Here is a 17,819-nt window from a genome sequence, read left to right as displayed (position 1 = left end):
TTCTGTGTTTCTATGCTGATTTAATGGTTATAGAACCCGTGGTAGACTGTGTGTACCCCTAGCCAACAGCAGGCACAGACCTCAGGGTGTCTGTATGGCTTGTTCTGTCAATTTCACCTACTACATGTAAGATAAGGAGACACTGTGAGGATAAGCTTTTAGGATAAGATCTTCAGCTGAGTCTCATTGCGGAGCCGTGTTGCTTGAGTTCCTGGTGGTCTGGCTTTAACTGCCTGCCTTCCCAGCAGGACCTGTCATTCATTCCTGGGAGCAGTTTGCAGCAGGTAACTCACAGCATTGTTCTTCCCAGGTGTTTTGACTCACCAACAATATCTCCCTTGGACGTGAAAGTTAGTTACTCAGATTCATCGGTGCCATCCTTTGAGCGGATCCTGGTCGAGAGCACTGTTAACACCAGCATGTTCAGGAGCACTGGCATTGTCTGCTGTGAGGCATCCAGCAATGGTGAAAGTAGCTCTGCTTTCTTCAACTTTGCTATTAAAGGTAATGTCTGCAGTGAATGCTGGTGCTGTGCTTCTCTTGCTGTCATACAGGAATTCATCTTTTAAGTGTGTTGCCTTTGCCACAATAAATTTTATGGTTGTGTGGCTTCAGCCACATGATGTGATAATACATTGTGGTACAAGTTCTGCCTGTCAAAGTGTCGCTTTCTCTTTTCAGTTAATATTATGGTAATATCTTCAGAATTGCAGAGCAGCAGTTAGCTGGTTTTCTTCTGCCTGTGCAGTGTGATCTAGACCAGGAGCACACCACCTTCAGCATGGCACTGGTCTGCGTTTTCTCTATCATTTTTTCTTCTCCTGTCTTTGTTTTGACTGTCTAGGTCCTAGGCTCTAGGCCATAATCTTTTTCAATACAAGACTGCATTTTTTTCTGTCTTTTACCACGTCTCAGGAAAATGTGGTCCCAGCATTGACTGGAGTGTAAGGGCTCTGCTTTTGTAAAAGGAGTAACGTATTGCAAATGTGCTTATGAGTTTTGTAGCAGTTTTGATAGGTTTGTAGAAATATAAAAAGTACTAGAATATAGGTGACTCAAAATGCATTTGTAAATCTCTGCTTGCTTTGGAAAAATTGCTGCTTTTTTTCACTAATACCCAGATGTAACATATAAATAAGCTTGAGTCAGGGCAGAGCTGTATTCCTTCTCTATCCTGTATGACCTCTGCTATTAAAGACTGGGTTGTAGAGATTGTTCTTCGGGGAAGAAAAGAGAAATCAGGATTTAGGAGAAGTCCCCTAACTGAGCTTCTTTCTTTGACTGTAAGCACATATTAGCTGATCTCAGTGTCATGCCTTCTGAGCTAACAAAGCTGAGGCCCTAGGGGAGCAAAGGATGCAGATTCTGTGCCAGGGCTTTCCTACAATATCCTAAAGATGGACTGTGATGGATTCATAGCACTTCTGGGAAAGTGAAAACCTCAAATGATGTTGCACAGGGAAGACTTGAGGAAAGCTTTTTCACTTGAAATTTTAGTGCATTTTTATCTTTTCGGTATTTAGGCAGGATTTTCTCTGTTTCTTTCTAGAGCAAATCCGTACCCATACCCTTTTCACACCTTTACTAATCGCATTTGGGGCCGCCGCTGGACTGATGTGCATCATAGTCATGATCCTGGTGTACATATATTTGCAGGTAAAATCAACAGCTCCTCTGGCCAAGTTAGGAAAGACTGGGAGCTGCCTGGGGGAGCATCACTAGTGACAGCTGTTCTCTTTCCTTCCCAGAAACCCAAATACGAAGTCCAGTGGAAAGTTGTTGAAGAAATAAATGGAAACAACTATGTTTACATAGACCCAACTCAACTTCCTTATGATCACAAATGGGAATTTCCTAGAAACCGGTTGAGTTTTGGTTAGTTTACATTGATTTAACTTCATCTGTGAGGTGAAATCTTCAGGTCTCATATGAGACCTTGGTCAAACATAGCAGGGTTATGTCAAAAAGATGTTCAGGAATGCAAATAGTGATAATAGCTCAGACTTACCATGGGACAAAAAGCAAGCAGATGTATCTACACTAGTTTCCCTAATACCATGAAACATAACTCTGATCCCTTCCCAAAGAAGTGCTTCTATTTGCTACAGTGTATTGTTTCACTTTATTAGGTAAAACCCTTGGTGCTGGAGCTTTTGGAAAGGTTGTTGAAGCCACTGCTTACGGCCTATTTAAATCTGATGCTGCTATGACAGTAGCAGTGAAAATGCTGAAACGTAAGTGGCTGTCATCTGCTGCCCAGTTTTATCTAACTTCCTTCTGGTAGGTGCTATTTACTGAGAATTGCATTTTGCCTTGCAGCAAGTGCCCATTTAACTGAAAGAGAAGCCTTGATGTCAGAGCTTAAAGTTCTCAGTTACCTTGGTAACCACATTAATATTGTGAATCTACTTGGAGCTTGCACTATCGGAGGTATAGTATCAATGGATTATTGATTATTTCTGCTCTTTTTTTTTTTTTATTGTTGGAAGGAATGACCTTGCAAAGGAGAATCCATTGCTTCTAAGTACAGAAATCTCGAATATATGTCTTGCCTAGGCAGGCTGCAGATCATCACGACTGTTGTCTGTGAAATACTGAATCTAGGTTTAAGGCTCATCTTAAAAACAATGATGAGACTGCCGTGGCTGCAGATAAAAATGAAGCATGTTGTTGTTCTCTTTCTTGTGAACCACTCTGTGTTTTATTTCTGAGACTAGAAAATATAGGACTTAAGGTTTTTTTTTCTCCACCACTGTGTTTCTCATGAATGAGAAGAGATATGTGAACTTGCTGGTATCCAGGGTGTGCAATCAGCAGTGCAGCCCTACTATCTGTGGTGTTCCAGTCTGTGTATCTGTAGGGTACCACCAGAGTCACAAAGTCTAAAAAGCAGAAAGCTAAGAAAAAGAATTTCCCAAATAAACACAAGAACCCAAGTGTTTAGTATTTAATATTAACATCAAAATAAAGATAAAATACAAAACTTTATTTTCATATATAGTAAAAGTTACCAGACAGCTGCGGTGTCTGATACACAGTGATGCTGTCCCATATTTTTAACTTAGGTGCTTTCAAGTATGAAAGTTGGTGTTGTTTTCTTACACAGATAATTGCTTTTAAAGTTTTTTCTTCAATTTTCAAATAAAAGGTGCATGTAAGAATTCGTAGCTTTGGATAGAGGGAAAATGTTTCTTACTTTCACTTTTAATGATTTAAAAACTGGATGAAGCAGTTTGAAGTAGTTGACAAAGCAGAGTTGCTGGCCTGAGTGCACATCTCTGACAACTGAAGGCACGTGGGGTTTGGGAGCAAATCCTGCCACAAAAGCTGTATTCTCTATTACGAAAGCTGTAATTATTAACTGCAGAAAAGTGGAAATAAACTGTTGAGGTTAAGAAATGGTGGTGCAGAATAACCTTATAGATGAAATAACACACAATGTGATTACACATTCAAGGGCTGTTGCTGCAGTCATTCACTCAGAAAACATATATTTGATCTATAAACATCCGTGCTGGAGATGACTTGATTCTCCTTTCCGATTTCATTTTAATATTCTAAGACCTTGTGCAGTGTAGTTTTCTGTCTCAGCAGGCTGTTCTATTTGAATGATTTTTCCTATTATACTGCAGAGTATAACACTCTATATCATTTCCAAAACATTACTGAAGGAGTGTGAAGCTCTACTGTAAACAGAAGTGAATCAAAAGGATTAATGTTTGAAGCTTGAATTACTCGAACGTTTGGAACAAATAACTTCCTTCAGGAAGTGAGCAAAATCAAACAGATGTGTCTGGCCAGAAACATTATCACTTGAAGAAAAAGACTTATTTGTTTAATTTTTTGTACAATGCAATACTATTGGGGAGGGTGGAAATTAATTGAGAGTGACGCAGCTTTCACTGGACAATAGCTGTGAAGGGAAGATGCTGGATCACTTGTTTTAACTTTTCACGTCTAGTCAGTGTAAGGCAGCGAGATTGTTAATAGACTAGTCTGTGTGCTTTGCTGAATGGTATCTTTATGTAAAGTTTTCTGCTTTGGAAATAATGCCCACCTGCTTTCTCAACCTTGTGTACATCCATAGGGCCCACGCTGGTCATTACAGAATATTGCTGCTATGGTGATCTCTTAAATTTTCTGAGGCGGAAGCGAGATTCATTCATTTGTCCAAAGCATGAAGAGCACACAGAAGCAGCCATTTATGAGAACCTTTTGCACCAGGCAGAGCCCACAGCGTAAGTGTGAACTACTGAAGTGTGCGTGTGTTCAGGAGATGGAGGAGGGGATGTCGAGGTTCATTAAGGATGAGAAATTGGGAGAACCCTTTCATGCATCAGGCTTTGAAGGTTCTTTGCTGTGTAAGGAAACAGTTTAGTTAAGAGATGATTTGTACAGTGGGTGGCTTATTCTAACAGAGCTCAATTCATTGTATACACTCTGTGTTTTACTTCTGTGTCAAATTTCCTGTAGTTGTTTCATGCAGCTCCTTGGCTCTCATCTTCATATGTGTTTGTGTTTATCATTACTGTTAAACATTGGCAGTGCTCATTTAGCAGTTTGAATAACAGTCTCCCCAGTGTTGTGGTGTTAGTGTTCTGGGTTCTCGCAAGTTCCTGCCTTCAGAAATGACTTTCTACAACCAAAGCAGTGTTCTCCAGTGTTAGAGGCAAACTGCTACTGGTAGCCCATTAGATTGTGTGGTGCCCTAGCCTGTGTCACCATTCAGAAACTGCTCGTGTGCTTTTATTTTCCAGTTATTCATCTGTATATTCTTAGCTCTTCTGTTTTAGATGCAAGTCAAAGTTCTTTCTGAGTACATTTTCAAGCAGAGTTCCTGCTAACTCCTTCATTTTCCAAAGTAACAGTTATGTAACTTACCAACCTGGGGGCTGTGACAATACCTATCCATTTTTATTTTCAGTCCATTCACTGCCCCAGTGGCCTGTCACTCTTGATTGGCAGGCCCAAGAAAGCCAGGAAGCCTCTCAGGAGGTGTTGAAGACCTTTCTTCACCAGCTTAATTCTGGTGAAGCTGTTTGGGACAGTATATGGATTACTGGTGATGCCAGGGTTGTTGGTGCCAGTGAACATGAACACACAGATATGAGTTGCTACAGGATGTGTGTCCTCTTAGTGCAGGAATCTTGCTGCTTGATATGTTTTGTAAACTGAGGTATTAACTAGAAGGTATTTACTAAATTCTTTTAGTATTTGCTGCAACATTGCAGCTGCTGAATGCTTCCTATGTGTTTGTGGTTTAATGGTGACTAAAGCTGTTAGTGATCTCATGTCTACTTTCCATGTTAGCTGTGTGGCTGCGTTTATTGTTCATAAACTTAGGATCAAGAAGGACTATGTGTATGAGTTCTAATGGCAATGAAATGAACTATGTTTTAATTATATATAACAATAAGAAGACCTAAAAAATGTAGCAGATAACTGTGTCAGGCCTCATATGATTCTTTGAAATACATATGAATCCCCTCTGGGACTAGGGAATACCCGAACTTCATATTCTTTACCATTCATCTTCTGCATTTCAATTACCACCTTATTTGCTGAAACATGCTGGTAGAAGCCAGCCTAAGCAGAAGAAGGAAGCATTAACAGGTCCTGTGAAACATCTGGTTGTTCATTTATAGACTGAAGGCTATGTGAACAGCATACACACAAAAGATTTTGTTTGCTTTCCTGAGCTGAACTCATAACTTTGAGGGTGTTTTGTTAACTGCACGGATAAACTTCTCTCTCTGTGCAAGCCTTTTCTCACTATTACATGCTCATGACTAAAGCATTATATTTGGAAATTTGGTGCAACATCAGCTTTTTGTTTGGATGGCTTTTGAGATGTTTTTTTCCCTAAATCATGTTTAATTTCATCTGGTGCCTTTGCAGGGAGGCTGTCAATGAGTACATGGACATGAAACCAGGAGTGTCATATGCAGTGCCCCCAAAAGCTGATAAAAAAAGGCCAATGAAATCTGGTGAGTACAGTGATGAAAAATTGTTTTCTTCTGGGAGTGTAGAGAAGAGGGCTTTATGTATATTTTCACATTAAACTTTCCTGTGGTGGATGGGGACAATTCAAACTCACAAAGTGGTATCAAAAGGCTTAAAAAAGAACAATATGGTGAACTACAGTGTCACCAATTTTTTCACACTTAATTGGAGTGTAAGGATTATATTTTGCTTTTTGGCAATGAGCTACTCATGTGGCTGTAGTCTAGTACTTTCTCAAATGGCTGATTTGTTTAATATAAGACAAATCTGTTTCTAAATGATGATATCTGGTCCACTCAAAAGCTGTTGGTGTTTATATTGCATAGGATCCTATACCGATCAGGATGTTACCCTTTCCATGTTGGAAGATGATGAACTTGCTCTAGATGTTGAAGATCTATTAAGCTTCTCTTACCAGGTGGCAAAGGGCATGAGCTTCCTTGCCTCTAAAAACGTAAGTTCATTTTTATTTTAGGAGGTAGCAGACAAACCTTTCCAATCCTGGGTGGTGCCTCCTGGGGGCTTAAACTTTAGCCCTTCACTTTCTAGAGCACACAGTTTCATAAGAATTCCTGGTGGCTTTGGAGACACTGAAGCCCATGGGAACGTTGAGGAGCTATTTTTTTCAGGCTTCTCTGCTGTATGGCAATTGTATGGAATGCATGGCAGAAGCAGAAAAGCGTAACATGTGGACATCTTCAAAAACAATTAAATCTTTAGATTTTAAGATTTATTCTCTGCACTGCTGGAGAGTTTCCAAACTTAAGAACAGTGTGAAGACAGCTGAAAAGCTATCTGTTTGCTTAAAAGCGCCTTGAGTATCTGTACAGTTTTAAACAAAGCTACACTTGTTACTTCTCACGCTGCCTTAAACAGGGGAGTTATCACACCATGTGCTCGTTGTTTCTAGCATTATGGCTTAATGTACATGGTACATCTTATTTTTAATTTTCTGAAAAGAGGATCAGCCTACAGACCCACAGATGAGCTTCTTCGGCTACAAGGAGCATAGCAGACAATTTTTGGGTTCTTAGGAGTGGTACTGCCTAACAGAAAGGGTCTGGTAAAGAACGCAAATCTTAAATGATTTATGATCTTCCTACAGTATTTCCTACATTTTACTTTTGAAATATTACTAACGATGTAAACTTTGTGACATCGTACAATGTACAGGTGCACCTTGGATAATGTGCAAAACACACAACACTTGAGCAATTTAAGGTAATCCTGTGATCCTGCACTGATACTGGAAGATGTGGTTCTCATTCTGATCCACAGAAAGTCTGCATTAAAAATTGCACTTCATTTTCCCCCCATTCTTTCTTCCTCCAAACCCTTTACTGCTGTTTTGTTATTGTTGTTGTTGTTTTCAGTCTATTGCCAGCTTCAGAACAGTCCCAATAGACAAACACATTACATTACAGATTTTAATGGTCTTTACCAGACTGCTGCATCCTGGACTGTTCAGGACATCCAGTGCTTAGCACACATATTTGTTATCTCATCTTATTTTCCAACAGAATAGCCCCAGGAGTCACTATGCTGCATTCCCAGTGATGATTTTTGTTATATTTTTTCCACTAATACGAACAGGCACTGTAGTACAGGCACTGTAGTATTGAGTAGCAGAGGCAGTAATGAATGTAACACCACAGTCGCATGATCTTGGGAAGCAACACACAAAATCTGTTTGGCAGTACAGAGTTACAAGCTTTGTTGCAGAATTCAGTTACAGTGTACTGACAGATTACTGCACTTGGTCTTTGGTCATTGTTGGCCAGGTTGGATGGGGCCATGGACAGCCTGATCTGGAGGGTGGCAACCCTGCCTACAGAAGGGAATTGGAACTGGATGGATTTTAAGGTCCTTTCAAACCCAAACCATTCTATGATTGTGTGCATACAGGCTATTAGCTTCTGCTAGGGAGTTAAAAGTGGTTTGGGCTGATGGATAAAAAATGCTTCACATTGCCTTGTGCCCTCAGGGATGGTGGTCCTGAAAGCCCAGTATCACAGAGTGCACCCAGCTTTCTTCTGCAACATGATTGTGATCAGATGCATGAAAGTGCTTTTGTGAGAGAGTCAGGATAGGAGTCTGTCCTGAGGTTATAAGTCTCCTGTTAAGCACATAATGCCTTGATCACAAGACAGTTCCTCCTCCAATGGACAAAACCTTTATTTGATACCAGTCACACTGCTTTGGGAGGAGGAAGGCAGAGAAGCTGGACATTTGGCCATTCCTACACTTTACTGCTTCAGTGCAGTTGCTCTCGTATGCAAAATGAAGATTTTGTAAGTAATTGTCCTTAAACTTACATCCTCATGTAAGCATACGAGAGGGACAGATTCAGTTGCTTATATGACCTGCAGTTACTGTTTTGTGGGTAAGATTTTCTTAACTTTCTTGAGCTATATATCTGAGGTGTATGTATGTATGTTTGGTAGGGAATTCCACAGATCTTATATTTCAAGGAAAAAAAAAAAACCACAGAGAAAAAATGAACAATCTTCAGCTATTTTTTAGACAGCTGTGCCTGCGGATTGTGTACCATCAGCACAGCAGGAGCTTAGCACTGTCCTTTCTAGATGGAAAAAGAGATTATTTCAGTAGAGAAATACCTCAGTTCTCTAGCAAATACAGATGGGCTCTGGCTGCATACAAAGGAAACACAACTGCTGGAAAACTCAGCCACCCCTCTGGAGCTGCAGCTACAAAAACATGCACACACTCAAATGAGTGCTGAAACATAACCTAGCAAGGTCATTGAACGCATGTTTGTTTTTAGAAAGATTCTGACATGAAGACTGCCACCGCTGTAAATATTTAGGCCTGCTTATAAAAACCTCCTAGATACTTAATACCTTATATTTTCCAAAGGAGTATGATTTAAGTGGGATTCAGTGTTATAACTTGTCTACCTTGAAATTTTCACCATAATTTTCACCATTTTCAGCTTTTCAGCACTTTCCCCTCAGTCACAATGGCTTCTTTATAAAAGATTATTTCAGAGATAAACCATGTTCTCTCCTTACTTGTCCTGTGTTAGGAAACATGCCAATGACTTCTTGATAAAAAGTTGGAGAAAAAAATTCTGTCCCTGGCATAGTACAAGTGTATTAAAATTTAGCTGCAAACATGAATTGCTGGAAATTCAAAGTGAGTGCAAGTGGACTTTTCTAAAATAAATGCATAGACTGCCTGAACTGTGTGGTCAATGTCATTAAAGTAAAAATACTCGACAGAATTTTTAGTCATTTGAGTGAGCTTATTAGCACATGGCTTCATTATGACTTTCAGCTTGTCACAAAATGCATAATGTAGTAAGTTTATGCTAAGAAAGCATGTAACCAAGCAACAGGCTGTTATGAATATTAAGAAACAACATTGTTTGTCTGTTTGTTATTTAGTGCATTCATAGGGATCTGGCAGCAAGAAATATTCTTCTAACTCATGGTCGAATAACAAAAATCTGTGACTTTGGCCTGGCAAGAGATATAAGGAATGACTCAAATTACGTGGTTAAAGGCAATGTAAGTACGTGGTACTTTATTCTTGTGGCTTAAGTTAGGGGTGTTCCTGTTGACTTGACTTGAAATGAATCTCTTTCTTATACAGAGATTTAGATTTCACAGATCTGCTGTAGATCTGTTCTCATCAAAGTGAAAAGGGGCAATAGCTGATGGAGATTTGTGTACTAGTGTATACATGTTGTTATCCTGGATAAAACAGCCAAATGCATGTCATAGGCAAGGAGATGTTGCTGTATCAGTAAAAATGCACCATCTTCCTCTTACATACATAAATGTAAGCTAAAGCTGTGTTAGAAACTGCAGGCATTACCATTGCAATATTCTGATAGGTAGTCCTAAAAATAATTATTTTTCAGTTTTGCTATATTTGTACATTACTGAAATACCTAAATAATCAGGGTTTGCATCCTGATTTTTGCTGTAAAACACAACTCAGAAACTGGATTATAAAGTCTGAATTTATCGATTAGAGCACAGTGGGAGGCAAAAAATCCTTCATTTTCTTTGATTTCATACACAGATCTTAACCTCATTTAGGTAAAAAATACAGCTTTAATTTGCAGTTATAGGTCAAACTCTTTAAAAGGACTGGAACAAGACAACAAAGGAAAAATGTTTAAAACCTCCTATGCAGAGGAGTACCCATTACATTAGTGCCTTCCAGGCCTTTGCAGAGGTACAAAGACACTTTGAAACTGCAGATTGCAGTGGCAGGACTTGAAGTCCCCTTTAAAGTCCTATAGTAGTAAAATGAACCTTGCTATAAAAGAAAATCTAGTCTGTCTGTGACTAGAGAAGTCACTCTAGAAGAACTGGAGAAATGTGCTATAAAGTACAGACCTTTTGCATCTCAAACTCATTTTTGCTGCCTAGGTGAATGTTTTAAATCTGTGTCAAATACATGCAGCCATCTACTACTGCCTTCTAGGTGCACACATTTTTCACTTGCACCATTTTTCAAATAAAAGAAGGTCCTCCATGCTCCAGCTGGCTGCTCAGCGCTCAGGGCTCCATCAACTGTTAGGAACGTGACACATGCCCAGCCAGGCTTTCAGCACAACGATGAAGAGAGCAAGTTTCACTCCTGTGTGCTTCTTGCTCAATTAGCCTCTCTGTTCCTGGCACCTCAGGTGCCTCAACTATCTCTGCTGCTCTGCTCTCACCCTGCAGTCCTCTGTTGTCCTGGGTACCTACAACGTCTCCCATTGTAGCCTGAAGGAAAGAGGGCTGTATTTGTTGTATTGAAAAACAACATTTGTACCAGCCGCTGGGTGCCTGGAGGTTGAGGTTAGGGAACAACAGAAGCCCAAAGAATTCGGGAGTGGTTGTCCTGGCAATATATGGAGTGGGATTTAGTGTAAGAAAGCTGCTTCTGGGCTCAGGGTCAGACCAAGAGCTGCTTGATCAGCCAAGGCTGCTCAGAGTGGGAGGTGCAGACTAGCAGCTTAGGAGGGAAATGGGCAGTATGTAATTAAGTTTTATGCGTCTAGGCTACAATTTAAGTTTTCTGAGTCATCTGAGAACAGGATTTTACTTAGCCTGAAAGGGTCAGAGGAGGATAGGCTGCATCTGCCCAGGCAGAGGAACAGTGGCTGCAGGAGGCATCTGGGTGCAGCTGGCCCGATCTTAGCGCAAAAGAAGGCAATTGGGGCAGGGCAGATGTAAAGGGCAGAAACCTGGCTGGCTCCCACTGGCAAAGCAGAAAGATGAAAGACAATTTGTACACAAACATGTGAAAAATGTCAGTACATCTTTCATGCGAATTTTTGCTGAGAAGCTAAAGCACATCTTAACTGTTGACTAAAGCTTTGAAGTGTCTTGGGGATGATAGTCAGTCCACAGAAGACTTTTGTGTTTGCCTAAGGAACCACACCATGTGCATGTAGATGAATTTGTTCTCACTTCCTGCCATCCCTAGTAAACCAGTGGGATTCACACAGTATACAAAATACCACAATACGAGGAACTGCACAAGTTTGGTAGTCCCACAGAGAGATGATTCAGTAACAGTACAGCACATGGAGACTGAAATGCAGGGATTTCTGTCTTTGGATGGATCTTTCTATTGATTTAGAATGTATTGGGAGTATATAATAGGTTTAAAAGCTCGATTCTGTGTTGCCCATTGTCTTAATTTAATCCCTTTTCCCTGGACAGGCTCGTCTCCCTGTAAAGTGGATGGCACCTGAAAGCATTTTCAATTGTGTTTACACCTTCGAGAGTGATGTCTGGTCTTATGGAATACTGCTTTGGGAACTCTTCTCTTTAGGTAAATTCCATCAAAATCTGTAATCCTGGGGGTTTTTGTTTCACTTTGGCTTTACTACATCTATAGAAACCACACAACTCACCTTTTCTCCCAACAGGAAGCAGCCCTTACCCGGGGATGCCAGTGGACTCCAAGTTCTATAAAATGATCAAGGAGGGATATCGGATGTTCAGCCCTGAGTGCTCACCCCCTGAAATGTAAGCGAGCAACCCCTACTCACCAGACATAAGCAAAGATCTAAAGGAAGGGAAGCTTCTGCATTCACATGAAGACTTTTTGTATTAACCCAGTGTCTTCAAAAAATCTCTTCAAGTCTTAAATAACAAATCTAACTAATGTAGTAGATGCCTCTGCTGTTAAAAGCAGTGTAACACACTCGTGCCTTGTAAAATCTGATCACTTTGTCGTGGTACATGCTCTGTGTAAACAAATTATCGACAGATCACAGCACATATGAAACATTTTTAATTCTGATAAAGAGTCAGTGAGCTATCGTAAGGCTGTATGTTTGTGCTGTGCTTCCCCACAGCAAGGAGTCTGGCTCCTTATCTTCGTCGTGATCTGTCTCCAATTCTTTATGTTGGAAATGGCTTGGCACTTAGCAAGCTGTCAAAGAAAACTGTCCAGAGACTCTCATTAGCACCAAGTCCTTTGTTGTCACAAGCATGGCTGTTAGCAGTACTATTCTTTTCCTAGAACTCATTTAAGGAAGCTAAACTGTGCAAGTGGGTCACGTTTTTCTGTCGAATAATAATGCAGGTAAGATAAAAGCTCTCAGGCTGTCCTCCTTGGCACTACTTAATTGCAGTATCTTCTCAGGTATGACATAATGAAGAGTTGCTGGGATGCTGATCCCTTGCAGAGACCCACATTCAAACAGATCGTGCAGCTGATTGAGCAGCAGCTCTCAGATAATGCCCCCCGGGTAAGTTTGGGCTCCATATGGGTCAGCAGTTCTTTGGAATCAAATCAGTTTCATGTAAAACATGAGACCAGAGCTGGGAGGAGCAAATATCTTCCATTAATTTTCCAGTGTCCAGTATCATTTATGCATCTTTGCACAGTAAGTGTAGGTAATAGGAGGGACCAGCTAGACAAGGCTCTTTGCATGGCTGGTGTTTCTCGCTTAAAATATACTTGACAAGAATTCTGATGTTACGGAACACAGTGGTACTGCTTGGAGTTGCCTTAAATGCATTAGTCTGGAAAGGATTTCAGACATTAAATATACTTAGCCTTAGTTAGAAAAGCTTTCTGGAGGAGTAGGTTGAGCTTTTGGCACCCTCCTCCCTCTTGCCACTTACTTGATCTAGCTGTATTTATTTAACCTTGGACATATGTTGTGATTTAGTGTATGTTCACTGTTCTTTCCACCATTCTCTAGTAAAAGCCTGTCCAGAGGGTAACCGGACAAAAGAATTCAAAGAGAAAGTGGATTCATCAGACTTGATTTTTTTTTCACAATAACGCTGTGTGTAGTCGAGTTTTATAAAAGCAAGTTTAAGAACCAGTTTAAAAATAAGGATTTCTTTTACCTTCTAGATGTTGTGTTTGAGTAGAGTGCAAGGTTTCCTGACAACTTGAGAAAGAGGAAACAAAGCTGCTGGTGTTCGATTGCATCCTGTAGCATATTTTTAGCAGGTGCAGGCATCAATAAAACAAAAACAAAGAATGTGAAGTAAACATTAAAGAGGTTTCTGGAGGCATTTTAGTAATAATCAGAGCAGTATTTTTCAAGCTCAGTTTAAATTTTGTATGCAATTGTAAGATTAAGTGTTTTTGAAATGAGAATGAGATTCTTGACTCACTGGAACAGGTTGCTCAGGGTAATTGTGGATGCCCCATCCCTGGAGGCAAGGCCGAATGTGGCTCTGGGCAGCCTGGTCTAGTGGTTGATAATCCTGCCCACGACAAGGGTGTTGAAACTAGATGATCCTTGAGGTCCTTTTTCAATTGAGGCCCTACTATGATTTTATGGCTCTTAAAAGAGCTGTTGAGCCCACATATTGAAGCAATGTGTTTATATTTGTAAAGAAGCCCCTGAGTTGGGTGCCCTTCATATCAGGTAGCACAGAGAGGAAGATGGCTCACTAAGGTCTGAAGGGATGGGGCCACTTGCAGGGTATTGACAGCAGTGTTTGGCTTCTGCAGGTGTATGCAAACTTTTCCACTCCGCCTTCCAGTCAAGGCAACACTACTACAGATCATTCAGTGAGGATTAACTCAGTGGGTAGCAGCGCTTCCTCTACTCAGCCCCTCTTGGTACGTGAAGAAGTTTGAGTGGCATCTGGAAGAAGAGGAGCCCAGCTGCACTTGCTGTTTGTATTGTATAGGGGTTGAGAGAGGGAGGACTTCTTTTTCTTTTACTTTTACTCACTACTACCACTGTGTAGCTGAAATGTTGTTGTAATACTGTCTTTTACCACACACTGTTACACATAGACTTAATGTGCTGAGCACGGTTACAGGCATCATTGCAATGTTAACAGAAGCTGTATATATTTTGCTATATTGTGTGTATTTGCAGTAGAGAGCCAGATCTGAAGAAGAAAAACAAAAAAAAACCACAAAAGAAACCCTGGGACAGGGTGTTGAATGAGATGACTACAGATCAAACCAAATCTGCAGTGGTCCTCATCTTGATCCATGCCTGGAAAGCATGTAGTCATTTTCCAGTTAATCTTGTTTTGTTGAATTTCAGAAATAAACATATATAAAGCAATGTGCTTTGCAAACCCCTTTCCATATCCAGCCACACCTCAGAGGCTTTCCCCAGCAGACACTGCATGTTGGAGGCCAAGAGGAGCAATCCCTGGGCAAGAGGTGGGGAGCCAAGGGATGGGCATGAGCAGCCCAGCAGAGAACTTCCAGAGGCTCTGGGGCATGAAGCAGACCTGGAAGGGAAAGACCTCCATCTTTATTTCCTACCTGGGCTGTCAGCCAGGCAGACCAGACAGTATGTTTCTTTGGGTACCTGCACCACATCCCACTGGCATTCCACCACAGAACATCCCCCGCAGTCAGAGCCGCAGGGATGAGATGCTTGATTTGCTTGGAGCCATGACCAGAAATGTTCACCAAAGATAGGTGGACCCAGCTGAGCTGGTCAAATGGCAGGAGGAGGGTTGCTTATAGTAGATGGAGCATCAGAGAAGCAGAGGCCGTTTAACGAGACATCTTATCTTGGCAGGAGCAGAAGCAAAAAATTCTGTCCTGAGGGCCCTTCACTTATCTTGTGATATGCAGGTGAATATTTCCCACAGGCTAGTTTGGATAACGCTCTCAGGAAAGGGCTATTCCTCCAACAAGTCATTTCATCTTTCTGTCTCTGTAGTGGTGCTGAGATCCTAACGACGAAGAACTTAACTGGGAAGCACTGAATTTTAAAATGGAATAGAACAACGTATACTCTCAGTCTTGTATGCTGAAACATGAGGCTGTGGGGTCAGTTTATGCTGGGCCTGGGATTGTGCTTAAGTATTTTATAACTCCTTTCTGTTGGAAACATTGTTGGTTCTTTTTTTTTTTTTTTAACCTTTGTTTCTGACACCTAGAGTACTAGTTAAGTACCTATTTATTTACATTGCACTTAAGCACTCTGTAACTTATATTTTACCAGGATTTTGGTTGAGTTTACATACATTTTAAATGTGTAACTAACTGCCCAAAATGCAAGACATTTGTAAATACACACACTGGTAATACATTTTAGGTAGTGTTGAATACCACACTCATTATATGCCTGTGCATTTGGTTTATTGTTACAGGAATTCATCTTTCAGAGTTAGTCAAGAAGTAGCCATTTGCACTGAACTTACTTAGGCTGTTGCACCTTTCCAAAGTTAGCCAGTTGTTTGGAGGCACTCTTATGCATACTTGTTGTTGAGCATTTTCAGTTTAATGCTATAAAAGCTCTTTCGTAGTGTGTTGGCTTTCAGAGCAACTGTAGACAAACTAGTTTTATAATCATAGATGTCTTGGTACTTTATGGACGTTTAGCTGAAAAAAGTTTGGGTTTTTTCTTTCTTAAAATTTATATTTTTATAATTTGGGGGGGTTGAAACTTATTTTGCAATGGCTTAGTGTTTGAATGGTTTTATGCATTGTTTTTGTAAATATGGAAATGTAGCAATAATGTCCTTTTGACTATTCTCAGTCCTTGAGTCTCAAAAATATTTTTTTATATATATATATGCAGAAACTATATGTATAAATATGTAAGTGTTTGAAAGTTTATGAAACACTTATGGATATGTTGCTTGGTTGTAGAATTGCAGTTCAGAAGAGTTCAAATAAATCTGTAAATATGTATTCAGATAATACCGATGTGTACTATGCTAAGATGGAATATTTTCATGTACATCTTAATAAATTCTTGGGTTGAAGCAAAATCATGATGTCTGGCCACACAGATCAGGTTGGGTATTCTAAAATATTTTCCAAATGCATGGCAGAAAAGCTTGATGTTTTTTTGTCAGGAAAGTTCTTTACTTAGTGTAATTTGGATCTATGGGACAAATGCTTGGATGCTTGGATGCAGCTGTGTGCTGGAAAAATTTGCAACTCGAAGATTGATCCTATAGACTGTTGATACAGTCTATATGTTGTGAATAATATTATTTAAAATTGAACAAAAATGTCTTGAAAAATCTCCATTATTCAGAGTATGGTTGTAAGTTGGTGCCCCTTTGCACACACTTCCTGGGTACTTGGGCTAGATTGGCCATATACAATGTCTCAGGGAGAACACACTGTTTTGTTAATTTATCATCTTTAATGACTCAGTTCCATTGTAATGTGTTGTTTTCCCAGTAGTAAGGGATGTAATTAATGGCCTGCATTTTGTGATGTCTATCTTAGTGAAATCCGAACTGGACAAGTGTCCATTAACTGAAAAAATGAATGGCAACTGCATTATAAACCTAAGCTCTGCTTTTTGAAAAAAAAAAAAAAAAAGTTCTATTTTCTTTTACTACAAGTCTTGCAATGATTACTGCCTCAATTCTCATTCATGGTCACACAGACAATTTCCTGCTGTATTATTTTCCTGTGCCAATTTTAGGCATTTGCTTACACAGAAAGGCACATTAGGAAGGTATTTAATAGGTATTATATTTGTCTTTTGTAGCATTATTGTACCCAGATATAAAGAAAAATCAGCACCATGTTACCAGCATGGATCATCAAATGCCTGAAGGGAACCTGTAAAGGGAATGTATCTGGGCTCTTCCCAGTGCTGACCAGTGTCAGGACAGATGGCACAAGGTGAAACGAAGGAGGTTCCCTCTGAACATCAGGAAACATGTTTTGACTTTGAAGGTGCACTGGCACAGGTCACCCAGAGGCTGTGGATCTTCCTTAGAGATCTGCGAAAGATACCTGGACATGGGCCTGGTCACCTTCTCTGGGTGTACCTGCTTGTACAGGGTTGGGACCAGATGGACTCAGATGTCCCTGTCAGTCTCAGGCATTCTGTGGTTCTGCAGTCAGCAAAGGCACTTAGGGGAATCTTGGCTGTAACATTCACTGGTCTAGAAGTGGAAAACAAAATCCCACACACACTGAATGCTGGGGAGCAACTCTTCCTCCATTCACATTACTTGTTTAAGGAGAAAATAGTTATAGGATGATTTGTGAGAGAGAAGAATAAAGATCACGGATACACTACAATATATATGGAGGTTCTCACCAGTGTCTTGCATCTCCACCACCAGTCCTGCAGTCACCGAACTAGAGACAGATACATCTGAGTGACAGCAACTGAGTGCTGACTATATGTAATGCATGTAGTCCTTGTTTAGTGAAGACAGTTTAGATAATGAAGAATCCATGACCAGTTATGGCTGGAATATATTTCATACTCCAGAGCTCTGAATATGAAATATTTCAATTAAAACATGTATCCTGAGCCTACAAGTCAGAAATAGCTATCAAGTTATTCTTTCTCATAACTGAATATATAAGGCAAATAGAAGGCCGTCTGCTTGTGGGCTCTGACAGCCAAATGTAGAAGTTAT

At 40.2% G+C, this 17,819-nt stretch overlaps 1 protein-coding gene across 1 annotated transcript in view; it reads left to right on the top strand.

Moving 5' to 3' along the window:
• KIT (KIT proto-oncogene, receptor tyrosine kinase) overlaps positions 1-16,721 on the top strand; it is a 52,174-nt gene extending 35,453 nt beyond the window's left edge. The window contains exons 9-21 of the mRNA XM_065737023.1: positions 311-504; positions 1,550-1,656; positions 1,749-1,875; positions 2,130-2,234; positions 2,320-2,430; positions 4,088-4,238; positions 5,899-5,987; positions 6,330-6,457; positions 9,411-9,533; positions 11,691-11,802; positions 11,900-11,999; positions 12,622-12,727; positions 13,954-16,721. Of these exons, the coding sequence (XP_065593095.1) occupies positions 311-504; positions 1,550-1,656; positions 1,749-1,875; positions 2,130-2,234; positions 2,320-2,430; positions 4,088-4,238; positions 5,899-5,987; positions 6,330-6,457; positions 9,411-9,533; positions 11,691-11,802; positions 11,900-11,999; positions 12,622-12,727; positions 13,954-14,082 (1,582 nt within the window). The 3' untranslated portion in view covers positions 14,083-16,721. The remainder of the gene's footprint in view (positions 1-310; positions 505-1,549; positions 1,657-1,748; positions 1,876-2,129; positions 2,235-2,319; positions 2,431-4,087; positions 4,239-5,898; positions 5,988-6,329; positions 6,458-9,410; positions 9,534-11,690; positions 11,803-11,899; positions 12,000-12,621; positions 12,728-13,953) is intronic.
• The last annotated feature ends 1,098 nt before the right edge of the window (positions 16,722-17,819 follow it).

Source organism: Cyrtonyx montezumae, unplaced genomic scaffold (genome assembly GCF_038088225.1).
Source record: "Cyrtonyx montezumae isolate F1298 unplaced genomic scaffold, pur_monq_1.0 scaffold_2, whole genome shotgun sequence".
Classification (NCBI taxonomy): domain Eukaryota; kingdom Metazoa; phylum Chordata; class Aves; order Galliformes; family Odontophoridae; genus Cyrtonyx; species Cyrtonyx montezumae.
Note: the sequence above shows the minus strand (reverse complement) of the source record. Positions and strands in the feature narration are given on the sequence as shown.